The sequence below is a fragment of the Dermochelys coriacea genome, chromosome 5 (genome assembly GCF_009764565.3).
Source record: "Dermochelys coriacea isolate rDerCor1 chromosome 5, rDerCor1.pri.v4, whole genome shotgun sequence".
In the NCBI taxonomy this organism is placed as follows: Eukaryota; Metazoa; Chordata; order Testudines; family Dermochelyidae; genus Dermochelys; species Dermochelys coriacea.
The window spans coordinates 96698763-96714430 of NC_050072.1; the positions used below are offsets into that span (position 1 = coordinate 96698763).

At 45.1% G+C, this 15668-nt stretch overlaps 1 protein-coding gene across 1 annotated transcript in view; it reads right to left on the reverse strand.

The window, feature by feature from the left end:
- Positions 1-12121, reverse strand: part of VPS13A (vacuolar protein sorting 13 homolog A) — a 259167-nt gene extending 247046 nt beyond the window's left edge. Inside the window, 1 exon segment of the mRNA XM_038402638.2 lies at positions 11770-12121. Within this exon segment, the coding sequence (XP_038258566.1) occupies positions 11770-11869 (100 nt within the window). The 5' untranslated portion in view covers positions 11870-12121.
- Between the last annotated feature and the right edge of the window lie 3547 nt (positions 12122-15668).

Sequence of the window (15668 nt, forward strand, 5' to 3'; positions counted from 1 at the left end):
TTGTTAACATACCAGAACCGATATTAAAAAAAAAAAAAAAAAGACTGGGTAAATTATTGAATCCTCTGTTACTGATTGAGAGGCTGACCAATAGGACATTGAAGAAATGGAAGACTCTCACTGACTTCAGATTTTAGACGAGGCCCTAGTATCCAGAAAAGTCATGAAGTCTGAAATTGCATCTGTTAACAACAACATGGGTAAATATCCATTTAACTGACTTCTATAGGCTTACAATTAATGTTCATGTTTCCAACTAGAGCAATTAAGTAAATCTAACTGACTTTAGGTGTGTATGTGCTCAGAAAAGGGACTACCTGAATAAACATAGAATATTGTTACTCAATAGATCTGCTGCCCGTGTATATACTAATTTGTATCTGCTTACTTAGAGGTTTCAGAGTAGCAGCCGTGTTAGTCTGTATTCGCAAAAAGAAAAGGAGTACTTGTGGCACCTTAGAGACTAACAAATTTATTAGAGCATAAGCTTTCGTGAGCTACAGCTCACTTCATCGGATGCATTTGGTGGAAAAAACAGAGGAGAGATTTATATACACACACACAGAGAACATGAAACAATGGGTTTATCATACACACTGTAAGGAGAGTGATCACTTAAGATAAGCCATCACCAACGGGGGGGGGGGGGGGGGGGGGGGGGGGAGGAACCTTTCATGGTGATAAGCAGGTAGGCTAATTCCAGCAGTTAACAAGAATATCAGAGGAACAGTGGGGGGTGGGGGGGAGGGAGAAATACCATGGGGAAATAGTTTTACTTTGTGTAATGACCTATCCTGAAGGACGAGCCATCGCTCTCTCAGATCTTGGGAGACAGACCAGTCCTTGCTTACAGACAGCCCCCAATCTGAAGCAAATACTCACCAGCAACCACAAACCACACAACAGAACCACTAACCCAGGAACCTATCCTTGCAACAAAGCCCGTTGCCAACTCTGTCCACATATCTATTCAGGGGATACCATCATAGGGCCTAATCACATCAGCCACACTATCAGAGGCTCGTTCACCTGCGCATCTACCAATGTGATATATGCCATCATGTGCCAGCAATGCCCCTCTGCCATGTACATTGGCCAAACTGGACAGTCTCTACGTAAAAGAATGAATGGACACAAATCAGACGTCAAGAATTATAACATTCAAAAACCAGTTGGAGAACACTTCAATCTCTCTGGTCACTCGATCACAGACCTAAGAGTGGCTATACTTCAACAAAAAAGCTTCAAAAACAGACTCCAACGAGAGACTGCTGAATTGGAATTAATTTGCAAACTGGATACAATTAACTTAGGCTTGAATAGAGACTGGGAATGGATGAGTCATTACACAAAGTAAAACTATTTCCCCATGGTATTTCTCCCTCCCCCCCCACCCCCCACTGTTCCTCTGATATTCTTGTTAACTGCTGGAATTAGCCTACCTGCTTGTCACCATGAAAGGTTTTCCTCCTCCCTCCCCCCCCCCCCCCCCCCCCCCCCCCCCCCCCCCCGCTGTTGGTGATGGCTTATCTTAAGTGATCACTCTCCTTACAGTGTGTATGATAAACCCATTGTTTCATGTTCTCTGTGTGTGTGTGTGTGTGTGTGTGTATATAAATCTCTCCTCTGTTTTTTCCACCAAATGCATCCGATGAAGTGAGCTGTAGCTCACGAAAGCTTATGCTCTAATAAATTTGTTAGTCTCTAAGGTGCCACAAGTACTCCTTTTCTTTCTGCTTACTTAGGTAAGCTTTTCCTGCTTTTCATTCCAGTTAACGCTGTAAAGGCAAAGTAACTATGAGAGCATTAACTAGAGTCTTTACTGAGCTGCACATCTGTGCAACACCATTTGCAACCAATAGACTTTAGTGTCAGACAGCATTTCCATCAGGCCCAAAGAACAATATTCATCTCCACACAAAGTTTATTATACCTTCTGAATTTGTACTTTCAGCACGGTTCATTTTGCTTTATACTTCAATCTGAGGAAAAGTACTAAATCTGTGAAACTAAAAAGAAAATAGCCCACAAAGGGCAGAATCAAAACAAAGAAACAGATGAGGCAAGCGCTGAGGACACTGTGCAACTCAAGCTCACTGCATCTTCAGCAACTAAAAAGCAACTGAAAGGCAGTTGAGGCCACTGCCCCCTTTATGCTCTCGAAATCTTCTGCAGAGGGAGGCCGAGTGGCACAAATGGACATTTCTGGCTAGAAATATATCACAGCTCGACACCAGGAACACTATATACCACAAATAGGATTATGCAGAGGCCCCATGAAGAAGAATTTGCTGTGCTGCACAACTACATACATATAAAGTAGATCAGTAGCTTGCCAGTGACTAGAGATGCACTACAGTTTATGGAATTTTGTTCATTGTCAAGTAAACAAGAAAGCCATCAAAAAAGGTTTTTATTTGGTTTGACATATGCAATTTAGTTTGAAGTACTTGTGCCTCATAATTCACCCATAAATCTTCTAAACAACATTTTACACATATACTAAAACCAGGTAATGACACTTCACTGCAGGGCTCTGGTAAAAATGCTGAATCTTCACTGAAGAGATGTCACCATTTCAAATGTGTATATTTAGTAAGAGACTGTATGAACTGTTAGTGTATTTGAATATTTATCTACTTTCCATCACTTCAAGCGTTTGTTGGTTTTACATTTATGCTCCTCCATATACATCTATGCATAATGGCAACCTAAAGTTAAAAAGGCATTTTTCTTTTAGTCTGTCTTGTACTGTACGAGACTGTTGTCTATTTTTACTAGTCAACAGAGGATGCCACATCTCTCAGTGTCATCCAACAACTGCAGTATGTAACCTGTCGCTTAAATCGGCTTCTGCACCAAATGACTGGAGGATACCTAATGTAACACCAGATTTTTAAAAAGGCTCCAGAGGCAATACTGGCAATTACAGGCCAGTAAGACTAACTTGTACCAGGCAAAATATCGTTGAAATTATCAGTTTGTAAGTACCTCGAGAATAATAGAGTTATAAATATATGCCAATATTGGATCTGTCAAGAACAAATCATGCAAACTAATTTCCTTCTTTGATAGGGTACTGGTCTAGTGAATGGGAGAAACTTGTAGACAGGATATCTTGATTTTAGTAAGACTTGACTGTCCCACATGACATTCTCTTAAGCAAACTAGGGAAATGTTGGCTAAATAAAATTACTATAAGGTAGGTGCACAACTAGTTGAAAGATTGTACTCAAAAAGTAGTTATCAGTAGTTTGCTGTCATACCGGGGAGGACATATCTAATAGGGTCCCAAAGGGTCTGCCCTGAGTCCGGACTCATTCAATATTTTCATTAATGACTTGGATAAATAAGTGGAGAGTATGCTTACAGAATCTGCTGATGACACCCAGCTGCAAGAGGTTGCTAGCACTTTGGAGGGCAATATTACAATTCAAAATGACTTTGTTAAAAGAAAACAATTATCCAACACATAGCTGAACACAATGTGTTAGGGAAGAGTCAACATGGCTTTTGTAAAAGGAAATCGTGCCTCATCCATCTATTTAAAAGAATCCTTTGAGAAAGTCAAAAACGTGGAAAGGGTGATCCAGTTGATATAGTGTACCCGAACTTTCAGAAAGAATCGGACAAGGTCCCACACCAAAGGCTCTTAAGATAACTATACAGTCATGGGATTAGAGGGAAGATCCTCTCATGGATCAGTAACTGGTTAAGAGATACGAAACAAAGGGTAGAAATAAATGGTCAATTTTCCACTGTGGAGAGGGGTAAACAGCTGGATCCCCAATGAATCTGTACTGGAACCCATGGTTTTCAACATATTCATAAATGATCTGGAAAAGAGGGTAAAGAGTAAGGTGGTAAAGTTTGTAGATGATATAAAATTACTCAAGACAGTTAAGTCCAAAGCTGACTACAAAAAGTTACAAAGAGACATCACAAAACTAGGTGTCACCATCTCTCTTATGGTCTCTTGAAGGTGTCTTAGCTTCTCCTGACTGACCCTCCATAGTCTGCTCTCAGGTCAATTACTGGACCCTCACCTCCAATTAAGTCTGCTAGCCCTTTACTTTTTGTGCTTGCAGTCTCCTTCAGTCTTCTGGCTGTTTTCTTGGAGGCAGCCTGGTACAGGTCTGTCATCCAATCACTATCCCAGGCTCTTATGCCTCCCTTTCCTTCTCTGTACTCTCCCCTCTATAGCAGGCCTTGTTTCCTCTGTTGGTGGCAGCTGTGGGTGCCTCCCTCCATGATTGGGAGCTGCATGGGATTGTGATAAAGGTGCTTGCTTATAAACAGAAGAGACTCTCCTCCTTCCCCTCTCTCCAGCCCTATCTATGCTTAATATAGGGTTTGAAGACCCCATTACTCAGGGCAACAAAATGACAAATAAAATTCAATATTGGTGACTGCAAAGTAATGCATATTGGAAAACATAATCTCAGCTATACATACAAAATGATGGGGTCCAAATTAGCTGTTACCACTCAAGAAAACCTTTGAATCATTGTGACTAATTCTCCAAAAACATCTGCTCAATGCGGAGCAGTAGTCAAAAAAAAAGCCAACAGAATGCTAGGAACCATGAAGAAAGGGATAGATAATAGCATAGGCGCCGACTTCCCCTCTGCCCAGTGGGTGTTTGACCCCCGCCCCTGCACCGCCCTTTCCACTCCTTCCCCAAAGTCCCCGCCCCCCCCCTTTTCCCACTTCGACCCCTTCCCCTTCCCACCCCCATTCCATCCTCTTCCCCCAAGTCCCTGCCCCTGCCCTGCCTCTTCTCCACCTCCTCCCCTGAGTACACCGCATCCCCCCTCCTCCCCCTCCCTCCTGGGAAGTCCTAAGCGCTACCAAACAGCTGTGTTAGGCAGTGGGGGGCGAGAATCGCTGGGAAGGAGGGGGAGGAGCAGGGATGCAGCGCGCTCGGGGAATGGGGGAGGAGGAGGCGAGGAGTGGGGAGCTTGGCTAATTTTTCCCCATGGGTGCTCCAGCCCCAGAGCACACATGGAGTCCGTGCCTATGGAAAATAGGATAGAAATAGCATAATGCCACTATAAATCCATGATACGCCCAGACCTCAGACTTTACGGTCAGGAGGGACCATCATGATCATTCAAGTCCGATCTTCTGCACATTACAGCCCATAGAACTTGACACACCCACTCCTGTAACATATCTCTAGCCCAGGGGTGGGCAAACTTTTTGGCCCGAAGGCCACATCAGAGTGTGAAACTGTATGGAGGGCCAGGTAGGGAAGGCTATGCCTCCACAAATTGCCTGGCCCCCACCCCCATTTGCCCCATCCAACTCCCCTGCTCCTTGTCCCCTGACTGCCCCATCCTGGGACCCCTGCCCCAAACCACCCCACCCCCATTTAACCCTCCCACTCCCTGTCCTCTGACTGCCCCGACCTATCTACACCCCCACCCCTGACAGGCCCCTCCGGGACTCCCACACCTTGTTCCCCTCCCAACCCCCCCTGTTCCCCGACTGCCCCAGAACCACCGCCCCATCCAACTGCTCCCTGTCCCGACTGTCCCCCGGAACCCCCTACCCAACCCCTCCACCACCGCGCACACCGCCACCACCCCCTTACCATGCCGCTCAGAGTGGCAGGAGCTCGCAGCAGGCGTAGCTACATGGGAGGGGGAACAGTAGGGGAGGGGCCAGGAGTTAGCCTCCCAGGCCAGGAGCTCAGGGGCAGGGCAGGACGGTCCCGCAGGCCTGATGTGGCCCAAGGGCCGTAGTTTGCCCACCTCTGCTCTAACCTCTGACTGAGTTACTGAAGTCCTCAAATCCTGATTTAAAGACTTCACGTTACAGAAAAACCACCATTTACAAGAGTTAAACCTGCAAGTGATCCATGACCCATGCTGCAGAGGAAGGCGAAAACCCACCAGGGTCTCTACCAATCTAACCCTGGGGGAAAATTCCTTCCCAACCCCAAATATGGCAATCAATTAGACCCTGAGCTTGTGGCCAAGAGCCACCAGCCAGACACCTGGAAAAAAAAATTCTGAATACTGCATATAGTTCCCGTTGCATCATCTCAAAAAAAGGATATTAAAATTGGAAAAGGTATGGAAAGGGCAATAAAATGACTGGGGTATAGAACAGCTTCCATATAAAGAGATTAAAAAATGGACTGTTCAGATTAGGAGAGAGATGATTAAGAAGGGATATGATAGAGATCTGTAAAATCATGAATCCTATTCTTGTGGAGACAATAAATACGGAAGTGTTATTTACCTTTTCACATAATACAAGAACCCATTGAAATTAATAAGCAGAAGGTTTAAAACAAACATAAGGAAGTACTTCTTCATACAATGCACAGTCAACCTGTGGAACTCATTGCCAGAGGACGTTAGGGAGGCCAAAAGTGTAACTGAGTTCAAAAAAGAATTAGACATTTTCATGGAGGACAGGTCCATCAATGGCTATTGGCCAAGACAGTCAGGGATGCAACCCACATGTTGTGTGTGTCCCTGAAGGTCTGACTGCCAGAAGCTGGAACTGGACAACAGGGGATGGATCACTTGACAATTGTCCTGATCTGCTCATTACCTCTGAAGAATATGGCACTGGCCACCACAGGAAGACAGGATACTTGGCTATAAGGATCACTGGTCTGATCCAGGATGGCCAGTTTTATGTTCTTATGTTAAAGGAATATAATTAAACAAAATTATAAGGAGTATAATTAAACAAAATTAAAATAAGTTGCAACTACTTTGCTCAGTGCAACATTTGGAAGATTGAAGTTAGCATATTTCACCTTTCAGAGACTAAAAATTTTATTTAAAGTTTAAGATGGACATGAAGTTCACAAAAGTAATGCTCTAATACAAGGGTCAAAGACACTATAGTTACCCTGACCAGAAGAATTTCACTGTTACATCATTGTGCAATTATCTAGGTGTCACTTAAAATTCATATGAAACCATGCAAGCTGGTTCACTTGACAAATATCCAAAGCAAATATATTTATCAGGATTAAGATACTGTACTTTGAAAGTAGTAATACAAGAGACTGTAAGCAGCAAATTTGTTATTTGTTTTCAATATTAAGGCAAAAAGCTTTCATTCCTCTAAGGTGAAAGAACTGAGTTCCATAACATTAGTTTGGAAATAGGACAAAAGGTGAATTCGTCATTAGAGATCCATGGCTTTATAAGATGGTGGGGGGGAGGCGTGTTGACTGACTGCCACCCTTTACTGCAGAAATGGTGACATCTGAATGGGAAAAGTATATATATTTTGCAAAGTCTTTGAGATCTTCTGGAATGAAAGGCTAAATTATACAGATGAGTCGCATCATACGTGCATTTAACTTACACAAATTCAACTATATGCGCTCAGGGGGCGGGGGGAATCGATCTAAGTTACGCAACTTCAGCTCCGTGAATAACGGAGCTGAAGTCGACGTACTTAGATCTACTCACAGCAGTGTCTTCACTATGGTGAGTTGACTGTTGCCGCTCCCCCACCGACTCTGCCTGCGCCTCTCGTGGCGGCAGAGTTCAGGAGTCGATGGGAGAGCACTTGGGGGTCAATTTATCACATCTACACTAGATGCAATAAATTGATCCCTGCTGGATCGATCGCTGTCCGCCGATCCAGCAGGTAGTGTAGACAGCCTCTATGGGCTGTTGAAACCTTCCGCCAAAGAGGGACAGCCTTCTGATGAGAAGGAATTCAAAGCCAGCCAAGGTTGGCCTAACAGTTTTAGGAACCGCTTCAACCTCAAAAACGTGCACACTACTGGTGAAGCTGCATCTGCCAATGAAGAGGCAGCAAAAGCCTACCCCGAACAATTAAAGAAAATCATAGAAGGCAATGGCTATCTTCCGAAACAAGTTTTTAATGCTGACTAGGCTGGGCTCTTCTGGAAAAAAAATGACCAACCACACTTACACTTCGAAATCAGAAAGACAAGCCCCTGGCTTCAAAGCAGCTAAAGACCATGTGACTGTGTTGTCTTGTGGCAATGCGGCTGGGCATTTAACAAAGCCAGGCTTGCTCTACAGGGCTGCAAATCCCCGTGCCCTAAAAGGCAAGAACAAAAAATCTCCTGCCTGTGTTCTGGCAATCAAATAAAAAGGCTTGGGTGACGGCAGCATTATTTAAATACAATTTCTGGATTGGTTCCATAAGCATTTTATTCCAGAGGTCAAACTGTACCTCAAAGAGAAAGGACTTGACTTTAAAGTGTTGCTGATCGTAGACAATGCCCCAGCCACCCTGCAGAACTCCGGTTTGCGATTTAAGGGATTTTCAAGGGTAATTTTGACTACACGCGATTTTCGCCTTACGCACTGACTTTAGAACCTAACCCTCGCGTAAGATGCAACTCCACTGTAATGCAAAATATGAAAGATATGTTTTGGGTTGCATATGCCACAACTGCACCACCTTGTGGACCGGGGAAAATCAACCTTCTCTGATGCCGTTTCAACAGTGTCACAGATTACTCAGTACAGTTCTGGGAGCGATGCTATCAGAAAAATTAATCTGCAGGGTAAAACCCACTTTTCATGCACCAAATTGAATAAGGGCCAGAGGGATTTGATTAAAAAATTAAAAAGAACCAAACTTAAATAACCCATTATGAGAAAGCATAGCATTGTCAAGTATGTAAATATCGAGGAAAGATAAACTTATTACAAAAGTATGAAAGTAAGCAAAGAAGATTTTTACAGAATATTCCAAAACAAAAGCTACAATTTAAATTGTTAGATTGTAGAACTGTGTCCCTTCCAAGGGAAGTGGGAAAAAGTAAGTGAGGTTTTACATGCCATTATGTTACAGCCCAATCTCAAAACCGCCTTCCATAGGGAAAGATACCAATTTCCATTTAGTGCAGAAAAATCTAGTTAATTTAGATTCAGCACAATATTGTTTGTATTAAACAGCCAGGGGAAGTCTTAAAGATATCCTACAAAGGGGAAAAAAATTAGCTTCTACCCTCTGTGACACAGAGGAGCAGCTGAAAGTTTTTACAAGTTTTTTATATTAGAAATTCAGGTCTTGTCTTCCTGTACAACAACTGGAGAACTAATGAAACAACAATGTGAGCAATTAATATTCTGGAAACATGACATCTTTACTGAAGATTCAATAACTCAGTCCTTCCAATTAAGGTACACATACAACAAATATGCTAGCAATGGTCCTTTCAAGGTCCATTCTTTCTCTCCAGCAGGGAACTGAGTTGTTGCAACTTTAGGACTCATCAGAGAGAGAAGTTTTCACAGAGAGTTGAATCCCTTTTCCTCAGCCAGTAAAATCATCCCACGAGTGGAAATGGATACACAAGCCATCAAGATAAACTGGAGAGACGCAGGACTGTCCTGGTCCTGAGGGGATCAAGGAAAGCTCCTGTAATCTGGCCCAAACATGTGAAGGCCTGGGTCAGATGGGGCTCTGAATAAGGAAGGGCTTCAAGAAGGAAGCCTTGGCCCTAGAGACATGAAAATCCCTAGCTGAGAAGGACCGTCTCAGAATGTGCGCATGCTCCAGAGACACAAGGGGGCCAGTGGGGATTCAGGCTGATATAGAACCACAAAGCATGTTATTAACTGACTTTTTTGCGTGCTTGTGCACACACGGATGCTGCTTCCAGGATATTAGAGAAACAAGATGGGTGAGGTAATATCCTTACTGGACCAACTTCTGTTTGTGAAAGTGACAAGTTTTTAAGCTTGCTCTATTTAAACTCAAAAACTTTTCTCTTTCACCAAAACAGAAGATGGTCCAATAAAGTACATTACCTCACCCACCTTATCTGTGTGCACGCGCACATATATATGACTTGTTTGCTACTTTACTGGACTCCCTTTCCCCAGCTACACTGGGAGTAAAGGTTCTGTTTATTTTGTGATTCCTGCATGCATGCCATTTGAGTGAGCCCAGATGCCTAAGTAGCTCCAGCAGCTGGAGCAACTACAGGTGTGAAGCCACACCTTCAGGGCTTGTGGTGTGGTCATCACTGCTACTCACACTACCTGTTTCTGTATACCACAGCTCACATAGGCTTAAACCTACCTTGGACAAGAGGTAGTTGGTTACAATGTTTTCAGACAGACATCCACTAGGTTGGGGCGGGCACACTTTTTTGGCTGAGGGCCACATCGGGTTTCCAAAATTGTATGGAGGGCAGGGGAGGCTGCGTCTCCCCAAACAGCCAGGCGTGGCCCTGCCCCCGCCTCCTATCCGACCCCCCTGTTTCTCACCCCCTGACACCTCCCCTGCGACTCCTGCTCCAAATCCAAATCCCCCTGTTCCCTGATGGCCCCCCCAGGACTCCTACCCCATCCACTACCCCTTGCTCCCTGTCCCGTAACCACCCTCAATCCCCCACCGCTGACTGCCCCCTGCTACACCATTCAACACCTCCCCTCATTCCTGACTGCCCCCCTGGGACCACTGCCCCATCCAACCCCATTACTCGCCCTCTGACTGCCCCAACCCCTATCCACACTCCCAATCCCTGACCACACCCCCACCTCTGCACTAGGTCCTCCAAAAAAAAAGTAGGAAAGACCATACTTGCCATTCCTGATAAATTTTAGGTAAAAAGAAATAAAAGCCAAACAAATTAATAAAACCTTCCACACTGTGTTTATATGTTGAAGCAGAAAAATAATACAACTTTTTATAGATCCTTAACAAATTATCTGCTTATAGTAAAACTGTTTTCTCTTTTCACTTTCTGTAACTAAATTTGAAACCATATTAAATTTAACACTGTTACCTGTTTTTCTCTATCCTTGGATAATGAAAATTCAATCAAGTCTAATTCACTTTTATTCACAGGCAGTTTCACTTTCAGGTTCTGAATACTTCACCAGTTTAGGTTTTAAACTGTGCACGGGGAGTGTTTAAAATGCAACTTTCTTTCAGAGTTTTTAAAGGGTACATTGGTCTTGGATGCCAAGAGCTGCTTTCAAAAGTTTTCGGCCAAACTGAGACACCAATACTAAGATTGCACGATCTCTTTAAAGAAAGTTAAGTAGTTTCAGATATTGCCTTTCTTCCTAAAGAACCCCACCCCCATTTCGCTACTTCTGCAGTCACAATTTCCTGGTTTTGCAGTAACGTGACACAGGAACAGGGGACACGAACTGTAACGATGGACACGGCTCTATCTAAGTGCTGTCAAAGCCACACACGAGAACAGGTTTCAGAGTAGCAGCCGTGTTAGTCTGTATTCGCAAAAAGAAAAGGAGGACTTGTGGCACCTTAGAGACTAACAAATTTATTAGAGCATAAGCTTTCGTGGCTCACGAAAGCTTATGCTCTAATAAATTTGTTAGTCTCTAAGGTGCCACAAGTCCTCCTTTTCTTTTTACACACGAGAACGTTTTTCTTGGCTCTCTTCCCATTAGTCGCGTTGGGCTGAACAACAGCGTCGCCCTCCCCAGACAGAAGCTCTCATCCTTAACCGGCAGCGTCCCTTCACCCTCCGAAAGGAGACGGAGCCGAGGCGAGCACAGCTGGCAGCGGGCCCGGCTCAGCGCGGGGAGCAGGCCACACCCCGGGACGACAGCGCGTGGGTTGCGCAGCAGCCCCGGCCCCGCCCGCCCCCAAACACTTCCAGGAGATCAGCGCTGCCGAGAGCCCCCGGGGGGAAGGGACCCTGTCCGTAGCGGGCCAGGCGCCCGGTCCCGAGGGCGAGAAGGGGCCTGCTCCGCGGGGTGGGGGTATGAAGGGGGGCCGGGCAGTGCCCTGGCGCCCCGCGGGCAGCGGCGGCCGGGTTCTCGTTACCTCCCCAGATGCCCAGGCTGAGCTGGGAGCTGTCCAGGTTCACCACGTAGTCGCCCAGGAACCGGTTCAGAACGTCCACGACCAGCGACTCGAACACCATCCTGCCCCGGCCCGGGAGCCGCCGCCGCCGCCGCCGCCTCGGGCCGCTCGCGCTCGCTCGCTCCCCTCCGTCTGCCCGGGCCTCTCCCTGCCTAGAGGCTGCAGGGTCCCCACCCTGAGCAGCAAGTAGGAGCCGAACCACGGCGACGGGCTCGCCCCCTTCCCCGCAGACTCTCCCAGGGGGGCCACGCCCTCCGCGCAGGCGCACAAGGAGCGGTCGTTCTCTCTTACCGCCACCTGACACAGAGCCGAGCGCGTGACGCGATGGCGCGCGCGCTACTACATAAACGGTAGCGCGGTGGTCCCTGGCGGGGCGCGCGCGCGCCGTTACCTGCTCGCGACCGTTTTCCCTGTTGGAGGGGCTGCCCAGCCTGTGTCCCCTCACCTCTTATGCCCTGACACATCCTCTGTCCCTCCACCACGCTGTACAAAGTGGGGGACAGTGTGAAGTGGAGGGAAGGACAAAGGCCCAGGGAGCCCCTCTGCCAGCTCACCCGGGAGGCAGAGCCCAGCTTTCCACATTCTAGTCCAGTGCTCTGTCCACTGCCCTACTACACACCATATCCCCAACTGCCCAGTCTCCAACTACACCCAGTGCACACCACCTACACCTTCTCAAATACCCATCTCCTACCCTATGCCCAAATACTGTCCACGACTCACTATCTCTCCCTGTCCCCCAATTCCACCCCCTGCATACCATGTCCACATGCCCTATGCCCTCGTACGCTCCCAATCCCACTCACTATACATCACATTTACAAATACCCCAACATCCATAATCCCTATCCCCAATTTACCCACCACAGATTCCATCCCCCAATTCCACCCCACTATATCACATATCCACTATATCCCCAAATCCATCACACCCACATCACACATCCATAAATTCCACCCACTATACATCATGTGTCCTCACAACACCATCTCAAACACATCCAAATCTCTCTCTCTCTAACACACACACACACAGTATGTCTGCACTGCATAGAAAAAACCATGGTGCCAAGTCTCAGGGCCTGGGTCAATTGTTTTTCCCCTTGGTGAAGTTAATTCACCTCCCCAAGAGGCAATAACTAGATCAACAGAAGAATTATTCTGTCAACCTCGCACTGCCTACACCACGGTATAGCTACATCTCTCAGAGGTATGGATTTTTCATACCTGACAGACATAGCTATACCAACCTAAATGTCTAGTGTAGACCAGGCCGAGGAGTGATTTGCCAAACCAGCAGAATACACTTCTCTGCTAGTGGCAGGAAGTACATTGTTTTGTTGTCTGTTTCTGGAAAGAGTTTAGTTTTATATACTAATCCCCAAGAACTGAAAGGGCTTAGGTTTAAATTCAAGGTCATGGTGGTCCTTGCTAAGAAAATGATCAAGTTTTGCATTTGTATTTTCCTTGCAGGGTGTGGCTACAGTGGGGCAATTGATACGCCTTTTCCTGCACTGATACAGCTTCTCACAACTGGGAATTTAGATGAAATTAATGGGAGACTCCAGGGAGATTTATCCACAGGCAATAAAGGAAGGTATTATGCCAAAATCATTATGCAAGGCCTACATTGTACCGCTCCTATGTTTAAAAAAAGGGGGGGGGATCAGTAGTAGGAAGTCAATGATGTTACTGAATATTGATTTTTCGAACTGTGGATTTTATCTATATGCCTTAAGGTTAATTTTTAATTAGATACACTCAGTGGCACAGCAAGGTTTTGCAAGTAGGAAGGGTGATGGTTCATTGGTGATGGGCTGATTGAGCCCACGCTGCACTCACCCCACAGCAACAATCAGGGCCACCCAGAGGTAGGGTGACCACCTTTTCAAAATGCAAAAGCAGGACATATGAGCCCCACCCCTCAGTGGCTACACCCCTGCTCCTCCTCTTCCCCCTCAACTGAAAGCTGGAGCCGGGCCATGGTAAGAGACAACCAAGGAACCCAAGCCACAGTGGGGAGCCCAGACTCTCCAATTGCCCTGGGTGGGGGCAGCTGGGGTGCCCAAGAGCAGCTCCTGGCCTGTGTCCCCAACCCCTGAGGACACAATACAGGAGCAGGTGGGAGTGAGTATTGCAAGGCAGGATGGGAGCAGGATTAAAAAATAGTCCAGCAGTATAGGTCTCTAGTAGGGGGTGCAAATATGATTGCTCACCCTGGGCACTAAAATGCCTATTTATGGCACTGCATGGCACATGGGATTGCAATACCATGCAGTGTTATGTGCCATGTCGCAACCCCTGGAGTAGGGAGCCAGGCCCAACTCTGCAAGACAGGAGCGAGCCACCACTGCTAGCTGAGTAGGGGTGGGCTCACTCTCCACCCTTGTTTGAAAATTTGTGTCTTACACTTCCTTTTGTCAATTGGATAAAACACTTGATAAGATGCCTCTCATACACTTAAAAGCCATCGGGGGGGGAGAAGAGAAGTGGTGACCCTGCTTGTCCCCCAAATTTAGGTCTTCCATTGAATAGATAAACTTCTGTTCTCTCATTGTTTGCCAAATCTTTTGGGAAGCAAAATTTTCACTAGTCCTCCAAATATCCACCATTCTTTACAAATCAAGTCCATTTTTTGAAATAACCTTGCCTTGACCTGTATATCAGTATGCCACTAATAATTTGATCTACAATTAGTCAATCAGTTAACTGCTCAAATTCACACGACTTACTCTTATTGGTCAGGTCTGTAATAAAACTTCTTTACATTGGCAACTGATTTATTGAGATATATGAATGACCTTGTTTAGCAGTTTGCGATCTTTTTCATACATCCACTGGAAAGTTCTGAAATCTTCAGTGCCTCTGAGCATGCCACAGGGAGCATTAGAAAATTTTGATCTCTCTTGTTTTTCTCTACAGTACTAGTCCCAGAAAAATATGGGAACACTGCAGCTACCACCAGATGGAAAAATTCAAGAAGCTTCTTTTCAATTAAATTTACTTGTAAAAAAAAGTGTGATACATAGAAGTGCTAAGAAGAGACTGACATTTATCTCATGGCTATAGTCAAGTGAATCAGGATCATATAGCAGGGTCACTACCCACTGACTATAGTAACTACTGTTTCAGATATTTTAAAAAATTCTGCAGAAAATAGATTTATGTCTAAATGATATATGGAAGAAGAGCACTCTGTTGTTTTTTTTAATTAAACCTTGAAAATAAATATTATTCCAATTATTTTCACAGGGGTAAAACAGGCCCTGGTACTACAAATATTTAAACACTTGCTTAACTTTAAGTACATGAATAGTCACATTGGCTACTCACATACTTAGAGTGCAGTGCACACTCAAATGTTTGCAGGACTGGAACTTTATTGACAGCTACTTCCCAGCTACAGTATATAAATTACTAAGTCAACATTTCTATGACAATTTCCACAATATAAAATTACTGTTCTAGTAAATCTATTCATCACAGTAAAACTTACTAGAGTTCATTTCTCAAAGCCAGCTATTCAGAGCTCAAGATTAAGATTCGCTTTGGTTAATCAGCTCCCAGAATAGAACAGAGCAGCAAGAGAGGTGAGTAAAGAAAGAGGCAAAATAATACAGAAGGAGTGAAAAACAGAATCGGATGAGTATCATTATAGGAGGAAAAAGGACAGAGAAAAAAAGGGAGGAGTTATGAATGCTCCATTTGACCAGATTTTCTTCAGATTGTCATTGAAGTCAATGTCTAAAATGTACCCTTAAAATATCCCAGAAAACCGAGGGGAAAACTAGTAATAACATGATGTGAGAAGAATGAAAAAAGAAACATAGAAGTTAACTTGATTTTCCTATAAGTCACCC